General features: G+C 42.6%; 1 protein-coding gene across 7 annotated transcripts in view; it reads left to right on the forward strand.

Annotated features, from left to right (window-relative positions):
• grin1a (glutamate receptor, ionotropic, N-methyl D-aspartate 1a) overlaps positions 1-9,988 on the forward strand; it is a 34,625-nt gene extending 24,637 nt beyond the window's left edge. For 3 of the 7 annotated variants that reach the window (XM_024380523.2, XM_024380524.2, XM_024380525.2), the window contains 3 exons: positions 2,933-2,959; positions 3,790-3,903; positions 7,357-9,988. In XM_024380523.2, the coding sequence (XP_024236291.1) occupies positions 2,933-2,959; positions 3,790-3,903; positions 7,357-7,425 (210 nt within the window). In that variant the 3' untranslated portion in view covers positions 7,426-9,988. The remainder of the gene's footprint in view (positions 1-2,932; positions 2,960-3,789; positions 3,904-7,356) is intronic. The other 4 variants (XM_024380526.2, XM_024380527.2, XM_024380528.2 and 1 more) reach the window with 2 other exon arrangements.
• Positions 9,989-17,966: the final 7,978 nt, after the last annotated feature.

Consider the following 17,966-nt stretch of genomic DNA (forward strand, 5'->3'; position numbering starts at 1 on the left):
AAGTCATGCTTGGAGTAGTAGAAGTGAGGTCATGCTTGGAGTAGTAGTAGTGAGGTCATGCTTGGAGTAGTAGAGGTAAAGTCATGCTTGGAGTAGTAGAAGTGAGATCGTGCTTGGAGTAGTGGAAATGAGGTCATGCTTGGAGTAGTAGAAGTGAGGTCATGCTTGGAGTAGTAGAAGTGAAGTCATGCTTGGAGTAGTAGAAGTGAGGTCATGCTTGGAGTAGTAGAAGTGAGGTCATGCTTGGAGTAGTAGAGGTAAAGTCATGCTTGGAGTAGTAGAAGTGAGATTGTGCTTGGAGTAGTAGAAGTGAGGTCATGCTTGGAGTAGTAGAAGTGAGGTCATGCTTGGAGTAGTAGAAGTGAGGTCATTCTTGGAGTAGTAGAAGTGGGGTCATGCTTGGAGTAGTATACGTGAGATCGTGCTTGGAGTAGTAGAAGTGAGATCATGCTTGGAGTAGTATACGTGAAATCATGCTTGGAGTAGTAGAGGTAAAGTCATGCTTGGAGTTGTAGAAGTGAGCTCATGCTTGGAGTAGTAGAGGTGAGGTCATGCTTGGAGTAGTGGTAATGAGGTCATGCTTGGAGTAGTGGTAGTGAGGTCATGCTTGGAGTAGTAGAAGTAGGGTCATGCTTGGAGTAGTATACGTGAGATCGTGCTTGGAGTAGTAGAAGTGAGGTCATGCTTGGAGTAGTATACGTGAAATCATGCTTGGAGTAGTAGAAGTGAGATCGTGCTTGGAGTAGTGGAAATGAGGTCATGCTTGGAGTAGTAGAAGTGAGGTCATGCTTGGAGTAGTAGAAGTGAAGTCATGCTTGGAGTAGTGGTAGTGAGGTCATGCTTGGAGTAGTAGAGGCAAGCAAATCATTGAAGCTAATACAGTATTTTATGAACATTATTCATATTGTCCTCATGTCTCTGGAGGCCATCAATGTGATGACTTACTGAGCTTCAACGGAGGAAGTACAGTAAAATACATATTTCACACTATTCAGTACACACTATCATAATAACAGGGTTGGGTGACAATTTATGTGTACTTTCCTTTCTCTGTAGGTATCTCCAACTAGGTGTCCAGATGTCATTTTGACTGCTTGTGTGTTTGTTGGTTTGTGTGTTTGTATGTTTATATTTGTGTGTTTTTATTCTTCTGTGCATATGCAAAGTGTTTGTATATGCCCGCTTTCCAAACACCGGTACCTCCAGAGTATGTGCACTTCTGAATAACCTGTTTGAGTCTGTCATATCCTTCACACTGTTTCTGCTCTGAATTGAGTACGCCTTAGTCTCATCTCCAACAACTAACCAACCATTCCAGGGTTGGGCAAAATTCCATTTGGAATTTCAAGTCACTTCCTGAATTGATTGAATTGAATTGGAATTCACCCAAACCCTCACCACCTTTGTTAGCTTGCATCTACTGAAAAAGCACCATGAACTAAATCTGTCCTCATCCCTAGTTTAAAAGCAGCTGCAGTATCTACTGTAGCCGTTAGCTTTTTCTGTTGTAGCAGGTCTTATTCAGAAGTGCACTGCCTAAAAGTGGAGGAGATATTAGGAGTGAGATCAACGAAATGTCAACTAGAACTAATGCACTCCAGTGGCTGTTGTTTCCTATTGGAGACAGGCAGCCGCTGCACATGCATCCAGTGGGACTCTTTCTCCGTTGGACCAGCATGCTTTGCATGACCGGGACTGTGCAAACGCAGCACTTCACCAGCGGTCAGTATCGCTTGATGTCATGTGAGACTTGGATAGTCTACGCTGAAAAGTACAAGAAGAAGAAACCATTTTGACAAAAAAAATAAAAATACTAAATCCTTTGAGTTGCCTGGGCAATGAGCATTGTCTTGTTTATATCTAAATGTCTCTATGCCTCATCATGACCTCATTGATCGAGTTTTAACATGAGGTGACTTTGACCATTAACTAACGTCTAGATGTCATCTCCCAACAGGAAATACATTTTATTTGACTTTTTTCTCTCTCAGAGCGGAGTGGTGACCTGTCCATCACTCCTCAGCCAGTCAGCTCCATCAATCTTCCACACCACCCAATAGAACAGCACCTCTTAATGCTGTGGCATTAAGAGACTGGGGATGGCTCAAACAGAGGCCCAGTCATGTAACCTGATGACAGGGGATGTTCTGTGTTGGTCCAGTGCTGGCCTGGGTTGAATGTCATGCTTTATGTTATTTGTCTCCTCTTCTATCTCTTTCCCTTACCAACCCTGCCAAGCTCTTCCCATCCTCCCATGCCCCTTTCTGCATGCTCTCAGCTGAAATTCACACTGCCCCGCCCTAAGGTCCTCCCCATACCCTACGACTAATTCACCATGAATTCATCTCATACCCATTCATCTAGGCCTAGGGCCTCCCTAACCCCTACGACTAATGCATCCTACTCTCTACATCTCTTACCCATTCACCTAGCTAACCATCCCCATCCAGACCTCACAAACGCATGGCCAAAACCTCACATACAACCTACCTACCTCACCAAAATTTCTCGTACTTCTACATTCCAGGTCCAATCCCCGCTCTAACTCCATATACTAATGTACTGTATATAGTACATACAGTATACTATTCCATAAACCACTACCCCACTCTTTAAACCATTTATTTCACTCCCTAGGGTGTGGGGGGAATTTCCATTATACCCAACCACCGGTATAATGACTCAAGGGGCTTAAATGATATATTACCTATCTGTTGTTTATCTTATGTTGGTATGCATTTTGGAGGCTCCCCTGCCTTGTAGAGCACCTTTTGTTTTTACTGCATGGCTTTCAATGTGGTTGTTTCCTTTGCCAGCTTTTCTTCTCGCTCGTTTGGTTCCCTTGGCTTTGCTTATGGATCTTAAAGTAATAACGATCTAATAGCAAGACGACGGATGTTTATTTCTTTGTTCTTTTCTCCCCCCTACGCAGCCCTCTTCCTCTCTAGAGACTCAGGATGTAAGAATACCTTAATATGAGCTTTTGCACACAAACACTCTCTCTGCCATGTACCTATAGAGGACTGAGAGTAGCTGTGGGGCACTTTGATGGGATGAGGGAGGGACGTAACACAACTGATGTGTGAATATCATGTAAGGATATGGTTAAAATGGGTTTGGGAATAAGTGGGAGGGAATAACAAGCTTTTCTAGACATTGGACAGGGGTTTGCACATCCAATGAATACAGTTGATTCTGCTGACTATGACATATCATAGACATGGTATACCGGCTATTTTGTTGTTCCTCAGACCTGGCTAATGTATATTTTCTCTTTGAAAGGGTGTGTGTCTTGGGTGAAGGGGGTGGAGGTGACTATTTGATGTGTGGGTGTGTGCAAGTTGGAGTGAGTGTGTGAGTAGGATGTAGTGGATGGTCAAAGCAGCATAGCACAGGTATCGTCAACACATGCTCCTCAAACCATTCCAATGCATTTCTAGAGACATGGGGGTATTTGGATGTGTCAGTGCTTGGCTAAGGATTTTCCATCATGTCCAGTCCCACTATGGTGAAATGGCCTAGCCGACAGTGTAGAGGCATTCTTACATGATTAGACAGACTACAGTCCCAGTCCCACCCTTGAAAGTGGAGCAAATCTCCTGTTGCCTCCAATGTCCAATAGAGACTACTTTGGGCCAGGACACTCACCCTCATATCGCTTCAGACAGTGAAAGGGAAGGGGGAGGGAGGGTGTGGAGAGAGGGTGAGTGGGTGGATGGGTGAGACTGAGACCAAGGTATCACTCCACCCCAAGAATATGAATAACTGTTCTACATATATTTATTTTAGGATAGGAAAAGTGGTAGAGCAGAGCCCCCCGACCCCAAAAAGAAAGCCTCTTTTAGGTCCATCAGTACCTCCCTGGCCTCCAGCATCAAGAGACGTAGGTCGTCCAAAGACACGGTAAGGAGATGAAGAAGGGAACATCATCTTCCCTTACTCTTCCCTCTCTTCTCTCTCTTTTTCTCTACCTCTGTCTCCTCTTCTCTCTCAATCTCTCCCTCTTTTTCAGGTCTTTTCTATCACCATTCCCATCTTTTAATTGCCAGAGCCCCATTCCTCTCACCCATCCTACATGGCTCAGCAGCAGCCATGGCCACATGTCTGTCAGTCTGCCATCGATCAGCCATCCAACCAGACGCCATCTGTAGGCAGACAGGATGCAGGATGCTAGGTAGCAGTGCAGGATGCAGAGCAGGTCAGGGGTTGGAGCTGGTGTGCTGGCTGTGGGGAGAGCAAATGCAGGGCCGGGCCGGGCTTCATGGGATTAGTGGGTGTAGTACTGGAGGAGGGGCAACGCAGCAGTCTGTCTTGCTTGTTTGGGCTGCTCTTCCTTCCTGCCAATGATATGGACGTGGTTTTGACCAATTTGTCTCTTGGTGATTTTGTAGTGTGTGTGTGTGTGTGTGTAATTGTGTTTGTCTCTTGTTCCTTTGATTGCCTGATCCTTCTGTTCAATCCATTTTTTATACACTTAAATCCCGCACTTCTTCTCGTTTTGTTTCAGTCGTTGTTGGTTTTGATTTCAAAGCATGCGCCAACGTCCTGCCATTTGCCAAAGTCAGTCAACCGTTCTGGAAACAAACTAACATGTCGATTTTTACCAACAGACCATCTATTTCAGGGTTTTCCTCATGGAGTCATGTTATTAGATCTAGTCTGTCTACTTTTGATTTGTCATGTTTACTTTGTCATGTTTGTAACCATATTGTTTGACGAAAGGATTTATTTCAATGTCCTTGTGGTGTCCATTTTGCATGCTTTTTAGGGTCTATTTCTAGGTGGTGAATGCAGGTGGATCTATTGTCTTCCTCTCTTTGCCGCCTTTCTCGGCTTGAGAATCTTTGAAACATCACGCTTTTATTGTATAAGCAGCTTAGACCCACTGTAAAAAGAACTCAGGCTTCATCTACCTCTCTTTCTATGGGGGCCTCGCTGCAGCACAATAAGAGTGTGATGCTCTCTCATTTCCTCCACAGTCCAGTTGGAAGGGCCTGCTCATTGCTGGTGAGGAGGCTCCTCCACAGTGGCCTGACAATCCAGTGACCTGCAACATTCTCTGTCCTGCTGTTCACCCAGCTGGCTGATGACCAAATCTGAGTTAACCAGCTATGGTCAATTCGGATTTAGCTTAGAGTTTCACAGTAGATATCAAAGCATTTTGTTTTTCCTTGACTACTTACTGGCCCAATCAAACATGTCGAAAAGGTCTCTCTTGGTCTGTTTCTGTTTGATTTCTCTCTCTTTTCCCCTTGGTCTTATATCTAGTATCTCTGACATTTACATTGATGTTACTTCTTTGATCCAAATCAATACTCACTCTCTCTTGGAGTTTTTCTATAGACTTGGTCTCAACTATTGGAATGGAGAAGATGGAATGACCATTGTTGCTGTTTGTGGGAGGGTTGGGATGGTGGTTTGGGAGTTATCATGCTCTTACGCACATCCATGGTGAAAAAGAGAGACCACATAGGTTATAATAAGATTATAACCAAAGATGTACCATCCTCAGTCTTTGACTATTATTTTGATTTTATATAAGTGTTCTTCTTTTATATTAATGGTTATTAATGGACTTTTGAGTGTCAGTGTCCCTCACCCACATGCCACACTGCTCCTCTCTCCCTACCTCTACAAGCATGTGAATTAATGTTATTGTTGTCAGTAGTAGTAGTAGTAGTAGAAGTAGTAGTTGCAGTAGAAATAGTAGTAGTAGCAGTAAGATATATTATTTTAGTAGTAGTAATTGTAGTAGTTCAAAAGTCATTGTGGTAGTGGCCATAATATTGATGTATTGAAGTGTCTCGCTTTTGCTGGTCCACCTTCGGCCAGTAGGGGGTGCTCTAAAAGATACCACTAACAGCAGGCCCCCGAAGTAGGTCCACATGTGGACATCTTAACAGGGGCCTGTAAGTCTTGTGATGATGCAACTCTTAGATCTAAGTGATAAGTCCTTTGCTAACTATTAGTAAAAAATCATCAGTATTTTTTATTTGTATTACCCTATGATGATGTTGACCCTTGACTTAGCGTGGTAGTTGCATCATAACAACTTATATAGCTCAATATGCTTGAATGCTTGAAGAAAAGCATCAACACAGATTCAAACAAGAGACACAATCACCAACACCTAAAATAATCATTTGAATTTGCTGATTTGCAAAATTGACAGGCATCAGAAATTACATTTGGGATTTTTGTGAGGATGGATGGAGGTACACGGTGGATTATGATTGGCTTGTACTGAAGTGTCCCTGTTCTGAAAAGGAAGACCTCTTAAAGTACAAAAACATGTTTAAGCCATTTGTCTTATCACAGTTTGAAAAAGTGTTGTGAATTAGGTTTCTCCAACTTTTATACTATAAATCAGAATCCATGGCAAAGTAAGTTGGATTTTGATTTGACATGCTGGAAACAACGTTGATGAAAACAGCATGTCTCGTAGAGAGCATGATTCAGCACAGTGGTATGGTATGGGATTATAGGAAGGCAACAAACTTCACAAAAAACTATCTCTATATTTTGCAAGATCAGTTAATGGCCATATTTGCAATGGATAAGGAACAATCCACAGCAATTGCAGTGGTTAGTGATACTGCTACTTTGTCAATTGCTAAAGGAACCATCCTTACCATTTTCAAGTATGTTACCTGCCATGAAGCTCATGACGAATTACACAATCAATGACATTAGGTTACACAATCCCAAAGTCACAGTTGCCATAGTAACTGAGCACCTGCATGGAGCTGGGTATGTTGCTACCCAGCACTGTAGATGCCCATTAAAACCAACCACTCTGCTTCTCAGGAGGAGTACAGTGAAATATGGACTGGAAGTAAGAGTCCAACTGGATAGCGATGTGAACCAGCCAAGATTGCACTGGGGCTTAATCATAATTCATATTTTTCTCTCAGCTTAGCTGCTAAAAATAAAACCCGGTCTGTGTGCAAATGACTGTGGGTCAATCCAGCTGTCTTATTTTATCCAAAGGGGTAAATGATTGCCAAGTCAGTCATGTAGGGTTGAGATTACCTTTGGCTGATTCAAATGTGCTCTTTTCTCTGGGCCTTACCTCCACTCCACTGTAGTCATATGATAACCCTCCTCAGGCAGAGCAAGCAACTAGCACATGTAGACTCATGGCTGCACTGTACTAATCTGAGGACACAACAATGGAACCAAAATGTTTCCACCTTTCCTAACCACACTGCCTTTCGGGGGTTATAAAACACCTCTGCTTTGATGATTTTGACTGAAATGGAGCAGAGGTGTTATTTTCTGTAGCAGTTTTGTTTAGGGATTTTGTAGGGGACTGACTATGGCTCTGTTTTTCTCATGTTCTCTCCATCTCTGCAGCAGTACCCACCCACCGACATCACGGGCCAGCTCAACTTGTCCGACCCATCTGTCAGCACAGTGGTGTGAGAGGGACAGAAGGAGAGAGAGATTTTCTCCTCGGAGAGAAAGAGAGAGGGTGGGTGAATGGAGAGAGCCTTCCCCCAGATCGCTGCATCGTTGGATCCATCACTGCTGCTGAAGCTTTTTGTCCCATTGGCTTTGCAGTGGAGCAATGGAGCCGACGTCTAAGAAAGGACTCCCCTGATCATATTCTCTGATCGTGGCACCTGTTACAGCTGTCTGGCATTAGTCAGCTCTAGGGTTCTGAGCTTACTGACACATACTGTGTTTTTATCTGTTTTCTCTATTCATGCTCAATTTATGCTTAAAACAGTCCAATCTTTGTCTAATTTACTTACTGCAGACATAGTGATGCTGGATACTACTACTATTTAATATATCTATATGATACATTTTACTGTTTTAAAAATCTTGTTTAGTTAGATTACTTAAGTATACAAACAAGTTAAGTTCTGTACATATCATTTAACTTACAAGGAGGGACCATAACACACATTATTATTTCACAGTATTTAACAACAGGATTTGGCAGGTAGTTTAACTGTTAAGGGTTAGTTAGGCCAGTAACCGAAAGGTTGCTGGTTTGAATCCTCAAGTTGACTAGGTGAAAAATCTGTTGAATGTCCTTGAGCAAGGCACTTAAGCCTAATTGCTCCTGTAAGTTGCTCTGGGTAAGAGCCTCTGCTAAATGACTAAAATGTGAACAGCATAATAGGTACACTTTGCTGGCTAACAACTACAGCATTTTATTAAGAAATACTTATTTTAACTCCATGTTTAAACATTTTAGATATGTCTTTGTTAAATTGGACACGTTTTAACAGTGAGAATATTAACTTTTGTGACAATGTAATCCTTTAAAGCAGCCATTCTAAAGAAGGAAGCATGCATGTATTGTAAATATATAGATGCAACTGAATATTTATGTAACTAATGTCCATGGTGTTAATATTGCTGCTACTGTTTGTTGGAATACTCCGTGGCACTTTACAACACACTTAAAACCATTTTCTAATAACTCACAGTTTTCTGAGATACAAAAATGGTGAACTTTGTTTACATTGTATTCTTTGCCCCTTAATCATTTTATAACTGTCTGCCAAACTGTCTGCATGCTTGTATATATTATATCCAGCCAGTATTATCCTTTGGTGCCCCTTGAAAACATTCTGCCTGTAATGTAATGTTCACATTTACCTGTATTTGGTCCAATGAGGTCCTTACACCTTTGATATTAGGAAAGTGACAATGCTCTATTCTTATTTGAAAGGGATTTTTAGTCACAAATCTAATCAAAACTACAGGAAATACTCTCAAAAGGGTGCACATTTTTGCTTTTTCCCTAGCACTACACACCTGATTCAAATAACCAACTCATCATAAGCCTTTGATTGGTGGAATCATGTGTGTAGTCCTAGGGCAAAAACAAAAATGTGAATCCTTTTGGGTTCCCAGGACCAGGATGAAGAGAAACATTCTCCAAGTCAATGTTTTCTACCATTTGTTTGGAAACCCCCCTCTCTCTCCCTCTCGCTTTCCTCAGTCTTTCTCATCGCCAGTGTCAAGGGGTTGCATCAAAGGGCCAGGTTTTTCACCCAACCAGCACTTGGTCTTTCATGAAAAACCTCCGCCCTGTGCACGTCAGTCTATCTTCAATTTGCACTTTGAGATCTTCTACATGAAAGGAACCCATGTGAATTGATAACTCAGCTTAACTTTCAGTCTTGGTGCTGTGAGCTTAGGTACAGTTATCTTGGTTAAATGCAAAAAGGACCATTTCCCAGGCTCTGATGTTGAGAAACAAAGACTACAGTACCATTCTGGCACGGCAATGCACAGCACTTTAACCTGAGGGCTTCCCCATGTTCCCCATGATGTTTCCATCAACAAGGCTAATTGAAATATAATTATGTATTCAGTATGCAAGTACGTACAAATGAATATGAATAAGAGTAGAAAACTCTCACAAGAGAGATCATGGTCTAATTGTTATAGTATGATCCACAGCACAAAATGGTTAAATCAATGTTGTTTCAACGTAATTTGTCAACGTATTGTGATGTGGAAAATACATTGGATTTGAAAAAGTTATCAACTGTTGTTTTGAGGGTGACATTTCAACCACAGAATTATGTCATCATTGTAACCAATTTTCAACATAGTCAACCTTGAATAAAATATGTTGAATTTGTAACTTTGAAACAACATCAGATCTTCAATGTTATATCCATATCAGAAAAAAAACAACAGGCTGGGCTGTACCTGGTACTGGAGAGTTGATCTATCCACAGCTACCCGTTGGTCCAGGGTTTTAACCAAGCCCAGCCCTGCTTAGCTTTGATATTTTCCACTGACTACTACCAATGTGCTATCGTGATAATGATTATTGAGAGATCTCTTAATAGATAAATAGATTCACTGTTGCTATCAAAGTCATTCCTAAGGTCATATAAGTAATGGTCCCCCCCCTAATTACTGACGGCAAGCTTGAAGGTTGTGAAAATTCTGTGCAACTTCCAGCGCGCATTTACTGCTTTAAGTTACAGTTGTAACAGTGGCCAAGTAGGCTACTGTGGCTATTTGATCATAATGTAGGCCTACCATGAAAAACAATGGAGAAAATGCATCCCATAACATTTTAACATGGAAATAGCTGTTCTATCATGCAGCCAATGTCTGGTGTTCAATGTAGGCCTACATTCCATGTAGGGCTTGACATTAACCTGTTTATCCTCTTGTCTTTCATAAAAGGAGGTGACCAATTTTTTTGTGTGAGTTGTTTGATGTAAGAAACCACTTTACAAAAGAAAATGCATTATTATTTTCATACGGTTATTACAGAGAATCAGAAATTATGCTACCCTCTGCTTAATGGCTACTTAGCTTATTCAAGCCTGTCTCAATATACAAAACTGCCCCTTTAAGACAAAAAAGCTCTTTACCTGACTTGCTTTTCAAAGATGTCTAGGAATGTGCATGTTTTGTGCTCTTGCAGGAAGCAATCACTCCCCTATTGCTGACTACAAATGATCTATAACTGGGCTAATAACTCACTAACTACCAAAGGATATGAACAAAATGTGCACACGTGGCTACATGTAGCTCTCGCTTTGATCTCAAAACAAGTGCATCTACTCAAGACCGCTCGTGCTGTAAACACAGTCCAGTTCAAAGTAAACGGCACAGATCCATATATGGCAATGGTCTATTTGTATATAGGCCTACTACAGCTCTGATTGGTTTTGCCGCATGGATCTGTGTAGTGTACGGGCTGAGTCGTGTGCAGTAGAATCCTACTCCGATGAGGTCTGCCTACAACAAAAACTCTTGCATAGTTCGTTTTGCATGCTAAGTCTTGCATAGTTTGTTTTGTTTCGGTATGTTGCATTAAATGTGACTAATATTGCATTGATTCGACCACAATTGCCACAGTAAAGGGAAACGTTGATAGTGTTAACTAACAGGGAAAACTCTAGACAAACTGGATATTGAATTGTGTTTAGTTGTCAACACAACCAAATATCAACATTTGAAGGAGATGTAGCTTCTGCTTTGGTATTTCCATCTGTGCCACTGACATAGTTTGGCTTGAATTCCAGTTTGCCTACAAATAATAAAAGCATTTGTTGGATTCATGTCCCCTTCTCAACCAAAAATCTAAGTTAATGAATAAGACTAAATCAAATCAAACTTTAAATAAAGTTTGATTTGATTTAGTCCCGTTCTTTAGATTCAATTTATGTTGTATATGGAGACAAACTGGAATTAAAGCCAGACTACTGGCACAAAATATACATATTTTTCAAATGTTGATATTTGGTTGTGTTGACCAAACACAATTCAATATCACTTTAGCAATACAGCAAATAGCCTAAAGTTAACGCTATCTTACAAACTAATATAACAGTATTTATTCAATGTTAAAATTAGTGACACACCAATGGCCCCATGTTGAGGTTACTGTACTATAAATGTCTTCTTATGTCATCATAGAACGTGTGCATGTTCAAGATGATAGCATGCAAAGGTTGCAGGTCTGTGGAGAGCTTCACAATCGCTTTAATAACGTGCAGAATCTCAAACAGCATCAATCAGTTCCACCATTTTTTATGTAATCTCAACTGCAATCCAGGTCATTCGGTTGTGCTATTACATGAAGCACAGTGATAACGCATTATATTGTTGTATAAATACAGATTATCTGACATTGTCTTTCCATTCGAATTTGGTTGGGCTTTTAGATGGCTGAAAGCATAGTAATAACACGTTGGGAATTCAACACATTTCTGGCTGTCTAATTTGAGTGTCTCTCAACCAAATATTACCCAAATGTTCACTTTGAAATGATGTGGTGTGCCCAGTGGGGAGTGTTTCATACAAAAAGTAATTCATAATTGTATGAATTTGTTTGGTGACAAAGTTTTTGATGAAACACATAGATTGTAGTACTTCACTGGAGAAACATTTAACACATTTGTTGATGCGGCGGCAGGGTAGCCTAGTTGTTAGAGCATTGGACTAGTAACTGGAAGGTTGCAAGTTCAAACCCCCGAGCTGACAAAGTACAGCTGTTGTTCTGCCCCTGAACAGGCAGTTAACCCACTGTTCCTAGGCCGTCATTGAAAATAAGAATTTGTTCTTAACTGACTTGCCTGGTAAAAATATAGAGCTAAAACAGCATTTGGTTTATGAATGTCAAATTGTATCATTTAAATAGTTGCTTCTAGTCAATTTCTCATTCTGGCCAATGCATTGCTTAAGTGTTTTTATCAGTGTTGTTTTTTGGTTCTTGAATGCTTAATGATATTGACCATAGAGATTATGTTTATTTTTCTGAAATGCATACTTTGAGTACAATGTATAATAGAATTTGGTTTGTTATTGATAAGGATGAGGAGATTGACATTCTAGTACCACAAGTGCAATACAATGTCACGCACACACAAACACACACTCAAACACGGTATACATTTTGAAGTTTAATTACGAAGATGATATAAAAAGATTTTCAATTAAATGATCTTGTTTGTATAGATGCACTTAAAAATAAAATGTACCTATTACCAAATGCAATCAGAGATGCTGTTGTTTATGCAGCGTAGCCTACTACACACTTTGCAATCTATATTTTCGGCCGACACTCAAAGGGTGCACTTGGGTTAGTTCACTTGGCACGTCGGATGAGCGTAGAGACATGATACAGTATGTTATGTTCTGTTAATTTAGTGTGAACCCAATCCAAACGGAGTGTGGGCAAGCTAAATCAGGCAAACTCATTTTCAGTGGCCGCAGTTGGGGCCTAGGACAGAAGAATGCTGACGTGCCTGCTCAGGTAGAATATTTCTAAATTGGTGTAGCTTAAGTTTTGTGCCTGTTTTTTCCCCCAGAAGAGACGGGTCATGAATTGTGTTTCTAGTTAGGCATATGGCACAATTTTAGAGCAAATACATGTGATACCACCAGATTCCACCTTCCACACCTGTTAGCAGGTGAACCTCATCACCTGCAATCTGAAGTTTGTAAGGTAAGAAGTTTTACTTTACTTCCATACACCCAAGTACTTCTCTGCAGCTGCCACCACAACATCTATTTTCTGTGATTTACATTCAATTTCTGCGAAGACCTCCCTGAACAGAGCCATGAACCCCTCATACAAATGCAGCTCCTCCTCTCTCCCAGACGGCCGTAGCCCACTACAACGCCCATCCAGTCAGCAGGGATATAACCGTGGCAACCTTGGACCTCTCTGTGGTGTTAGCTTCCATCTGATGAGTGCAAATGAGGGAGCACTGGAGTAGGATGCCACAGCATTTTTATGGAGTCCCTTCGTATTTGTACGGGAGGGACAAACGGACCTCGCTGACCTGGACAGACTGCTGGATGGGCTGGGATATTGGCTCGCTAGGTCGACTGGTGGTATATAATCCTCCGCCCGAGGGAGGTGATGCCCCTTGTGTAACGTTGAGACGCTGCAGAACGCTGAGGACCTCTTCCAGTTGAGCCAGCTGGTTGTGATGTTGGCGAAGTAGGTTTCCCTGTTCGCTGACCACCTGGGAGAAGCCTTGAACAACGCTGCTTCCGTAACATTGAGGCGCTATTTTGTAACGTAGATGCTGGGTGTGCATAGTGATGGATTGCAAGGACCTGTGGTTAGTAGACCAGCGACGTCGAGCGCCGGAGAGGGAGTAGACGTGACATACCGACTCAACAGGCCCAAATTCTTCTCCACCTAACCTGACACCACATATGGATCAGCCAAAAGGCAAAGATACATTTTCTCCCAAAAAAACTTACTCCCACTGGGCTAGTCATTTTTGTCATATTTTCCTATCTTACCACTCTTCAGACATGTCAACTTTGCAGCTCCCGAATCTGCTCCTCAATTTTTTAAAACGTCATCCTCTATCTCTTCAACTCCTTCAAACTCCATGTCACTCTCATGAGTTTCACGTTCTGAGCTAAGAAAGTATGGTTTTCCATTTTCTACTTGACACCCAACATCTTCTCTATCCCCAGGGTTTTTCCCTGTTCCCTCGACCCTGCCGCCATCTTCCTCTTGTCAGTTTCACCTTCCGAACTACAGTAGCATGATTTCCCATTTTTGTACATCTCTCTCCTCTCTTGTCCCAGGATTGTTTTCCTTTGTTTCTTCAACTTTTCCACTTTCTTCCTCAAGTTTTCTTCTGAGCTACTGAACTACAGTTTTCCATTTTTGTTCTCGACACCTATCAACCTCCTGTCCTCATCCTCCATATTCAAAGCCCCCAGGGACTCAACTTTCTCCGTCACGGTCAACACTGCCCTTCCGTGATCAGCCTGTTGTGTTTAGCATAACATTAAGTAATCTGTTAAGAATTTTTTTATTTAACCTTAATTTAACAAGGCAAGTCAGTTAAGAAAAAATATTATTTACAATGACGGCCTACGAAAAGCATGACTCAATTCAAACATGATTTGGTTTTGGGGTGAGGTTTGATGTGCGCGTCTGTGCGCGTGTGTGTTCTCAGGTGGGAAGAGTTAGACAAATTGACCCTGGGCATTATGATCAGGTCATTTGGCTGGGGGACATCATTTGGCATGACATGTCCATGCAGCTGCACTCTGAATTGATGATTACTTGGGTGCTGCCAGCTGTGTGCATGTGGGCAGGGTTAAAATAAACCCAACCCACATAAAACTGTTACGGTACCCTACACTGCGTGACATACAATTTTTTCCTATTATCTCACAAATCTCAATTTTTAATGAGACTGACTTTATGACCAAAATTATCATATTTACACTTTGTAGTCCATTTTGACACTAGAATACATTTTTCTGACTAATATTGATGCCACATAGGCCATTTACAAAATGAGATGTTGCTTTTTAGGGGAAGTTGCACTTGAAGGAAAATACTGTATGTTGAAGGTATTCACCTGCTGGCTTGTGTACCATTCCTGTACAGACTAGCCTACTTCTTATATTAAAGGTAGACAGCGATATGGAGTAGATGCAGAAAGTACTTGTTAAGTACTGGTACTTGTGTCATTCTTCAGGGGATTAATCACTGATGTTACCATGGAGGCATGAGCCCAAGGGATGGAGGGGATGTAAACACATCAGACGGCTCGTAAATAACATTATGAGAGATGACATCGTGTTAAAATCATGGGCAAAACAGGACAATCCCGGTTTAGGTCATTAAGATTGTTTGACTATCATACTGTCTTGTATGGTGTCTTATTGTCCATCCACAAGGTGAGGGCAAATCAAAACATGGTCATTACCGCAATTGTTGTGGAATAAAGTTGCCATGTAGGCTTAGTTTATAATGCCAATGCTAATTTTTCCAACACTAGTGTCACGGTTGTCATAATGAGAAGACCAAGGCGCAGAGTGATAAGCGTACATAACTCTTTTAATGAAAAGAACGAACACTGAACAAAACTATACAAAACAACAAAACGAACCGTGAAGCTACATGACTAGTGGAAACAGGCAACTAAACATAGTTTGTGGGTTGTTATTCTATCCAAGGAATATGGCTATCTAAATATGGTCCCCAATCAGAGACAACGATAAACAGCTGCCTCTGATTGAGAACAAATCTAGGCAACCATAGACATAAAAACACCTAGACTAGGCAACCCATAAACAGACAAAAAACCCTAGACAACACAAAAACTACACAAACCACCCTTGTCACACCCTGACCTAACCAAATAATAAAGAAAACAAAGATAACTAAGGTCAGGGCGTGACAGTACACCCCCCTGGACTGTGGATCCTTGCCGTAGGCCCCGGGCTGGGGACCCTCGCTGCGTGGATCATCGCCGGATGTTCTGGACTGGGGACCGCCACTGGAGACCCCGGACTGGGGACCCTCACTGGAGACCCCGGACTGGGGACCGTCATTGGAGGTTCCGGACTGTGGCCCGTCGTTGGAGGTTCTGGTCTGTGAACTGTCGCAGGAAGCTCTGGACTGGGTACTGTCGCTGGACTGCCGAGGTGCACTGTAGGCCTGGTGCGTGGTGCCGGCACTGGTGGTACCGGGCTGGGGACATGCACCTCAGGGCGAGTGTGAGGAGCAGGAACAGGGCGTACTGGACCCTGGAGGTGCACTGGAGGCCTGGTGCGTGGTGCCGGAACTGGTGGTACCGAGCTGGAGACACACACCTCAGGGCGAGTACGGGGAGGAGGAACAGGACGTACTGGACTGTGGAGGCGTACTGGAGGTCTGGAGTGTAAAGCTGACACAACCCGTCCTGGCTGGATGTTTATTTTTGCCCTGCAAATGCAGGGCGCTGGCACAGGACGTACTGGGCAGTGTAGACTCACCAGAGACACAGTACGCAAAGCCGGCGCAGGATATCCTGGTCAAAGGAGGTACACTGGAGACCAGGAACGCTAAGCCGGCACCCTCCTTCCTGGCTGGATGCCCATTCTAGCCCGGCCAATGCGAGGAGCTGGAATAGAGCGCACCGGGCTGGAATAGCGCACTGGAGACACCTTGCGCTCCACCGCATAACACGGTGCCTGACCAGTAACACGCTCCCCACGGTAAGCACGAGGAGTTGGCTCTCCTACCTGACTCATGCAATCTCCTCGTGTGCCCTCCCCAAAACATTTCTTGGGGCTGCCTCTCGGGCTTCCGTGCTAGCCGTGTACCTTCATATCATCGCTGTTCCCCCATGTTGAGGATCAGTGTGGCAGATGTGTTGTTGCTTACCCTTGCCACCTGGGGGATGGCCCATCAGGAAGTCCAGAATCCAGTTGCAGAGGGAGGTGTTTAGTCCCAGGGTCCTTAGCTTAGTGATGAGCTTTGAGGGCACTATGGTGTTGAACACTGAGCTGTAGTCAATGAACAACAGATCTTTTTGTCCAGGTGGGAAATGGCAGAATTGAGTGCAATAGAGATTGCTTCATCTGTGGATCTTTTGGGGCGGTATGCAAATTGGAGTGGGTCTAGGGTTTGTGGGATCAAGGTGTTTATGTGAGCCATGACCAGCCTTTCATAGCACTTCGTGGCTACAGAACGTGAGTGCTACGGGTCGGTAGTCATTTAGGCAGGTTACCTTGGTGTTCTTGGGCACAGGGAGATCTGCTTGAAACATGTAGGTATTACAGACACGGCCACGGAGAGGTTGAAAATGTCAGTGAAGACGATTGCCAGTTGGTCAGCGCATGCTCAGAGTACACGTCCTGGTAATCTGTCTGGCCCTGCAGCCTTGTGAATGTTGACCTGTTTAAAGGTCTTACTCTCATCGGCTATGGCGAGCGTGATCACACAGTCTTCTGGAACAGCTGGTGCTCTCATGCATGTTTCAATGTTGCTTGCCTCTAAGCGCGCACAGAAGTAATTTAGCTCGTCAAGTGGGCTTGTGTCACTGGGAAGCCCGCGGCTGGGCTTCCCTTTGTAGTCCGTAATAGTTTGCAAGCCCTGACACATCTGATGAGCTTCGGAGCCGGTGTAGTAGGAAAACATTGTCATTATTGCACTTGTGGAATAAAGTTGCCATGTAGGCTTAGTTTATAATGCCAACCATAATATACAATAACTCAATCCGCCATGGGGACCTTACCCAAATAGATGGTATAGTTTCATGTTCGCGTTGTTGCACTGTACAGGCTAGTATAGTCAAATAAGGGCACAATCTGCAAGTCATGTTTTTACAGCATTGAAATGCAAATATAAAATGGAAACCTTGCTCACAGGCAGCTGACAATAACAGATGTAACCATTTAGACTGGTTATTAGGGCTGTGCACGCACCTTTCAGGGGGCAGGTGAAATGAAAAAAGGGTGAAACAACTTTAAAAATTCATATCTCAAAAGTCATAAGATACTCTGTAAGTAGCGAAAAAAAATACATTCTTGAGCATAGGCCTATTCATTTCTGCAACTACACACTCAACATAATGTAAGCAAGCTAGCTACAATGCTTCCTAAAGACATGATTGACATCGGTAAAAGAGGGTGGGATATCAGCTGATCATTGATGTTCATGATTGATGTAAATCTGATAGTTACTTAAAGACGTCACAATGACTTGCGGGCAGTGGGTT

Source organism: Oncorhynchus tshawytscha, linkage group LG20 (genome assembly GCF_018296145.1).
Source record: "Oncorhynchus tshawytscha isolate Ot180627B linkage group LG20, Otsh_v2.0, whole genome shotgun sequence".
In the NCBI taxonomy this organism is placed as follows: domain Eukaryota; kingdom Metazoa; phylum Chordata; class Actinopteri; order Salmoniformes; family Salmonidae; genus Oncorhynchus; species Oncorhynchus tshawytscha.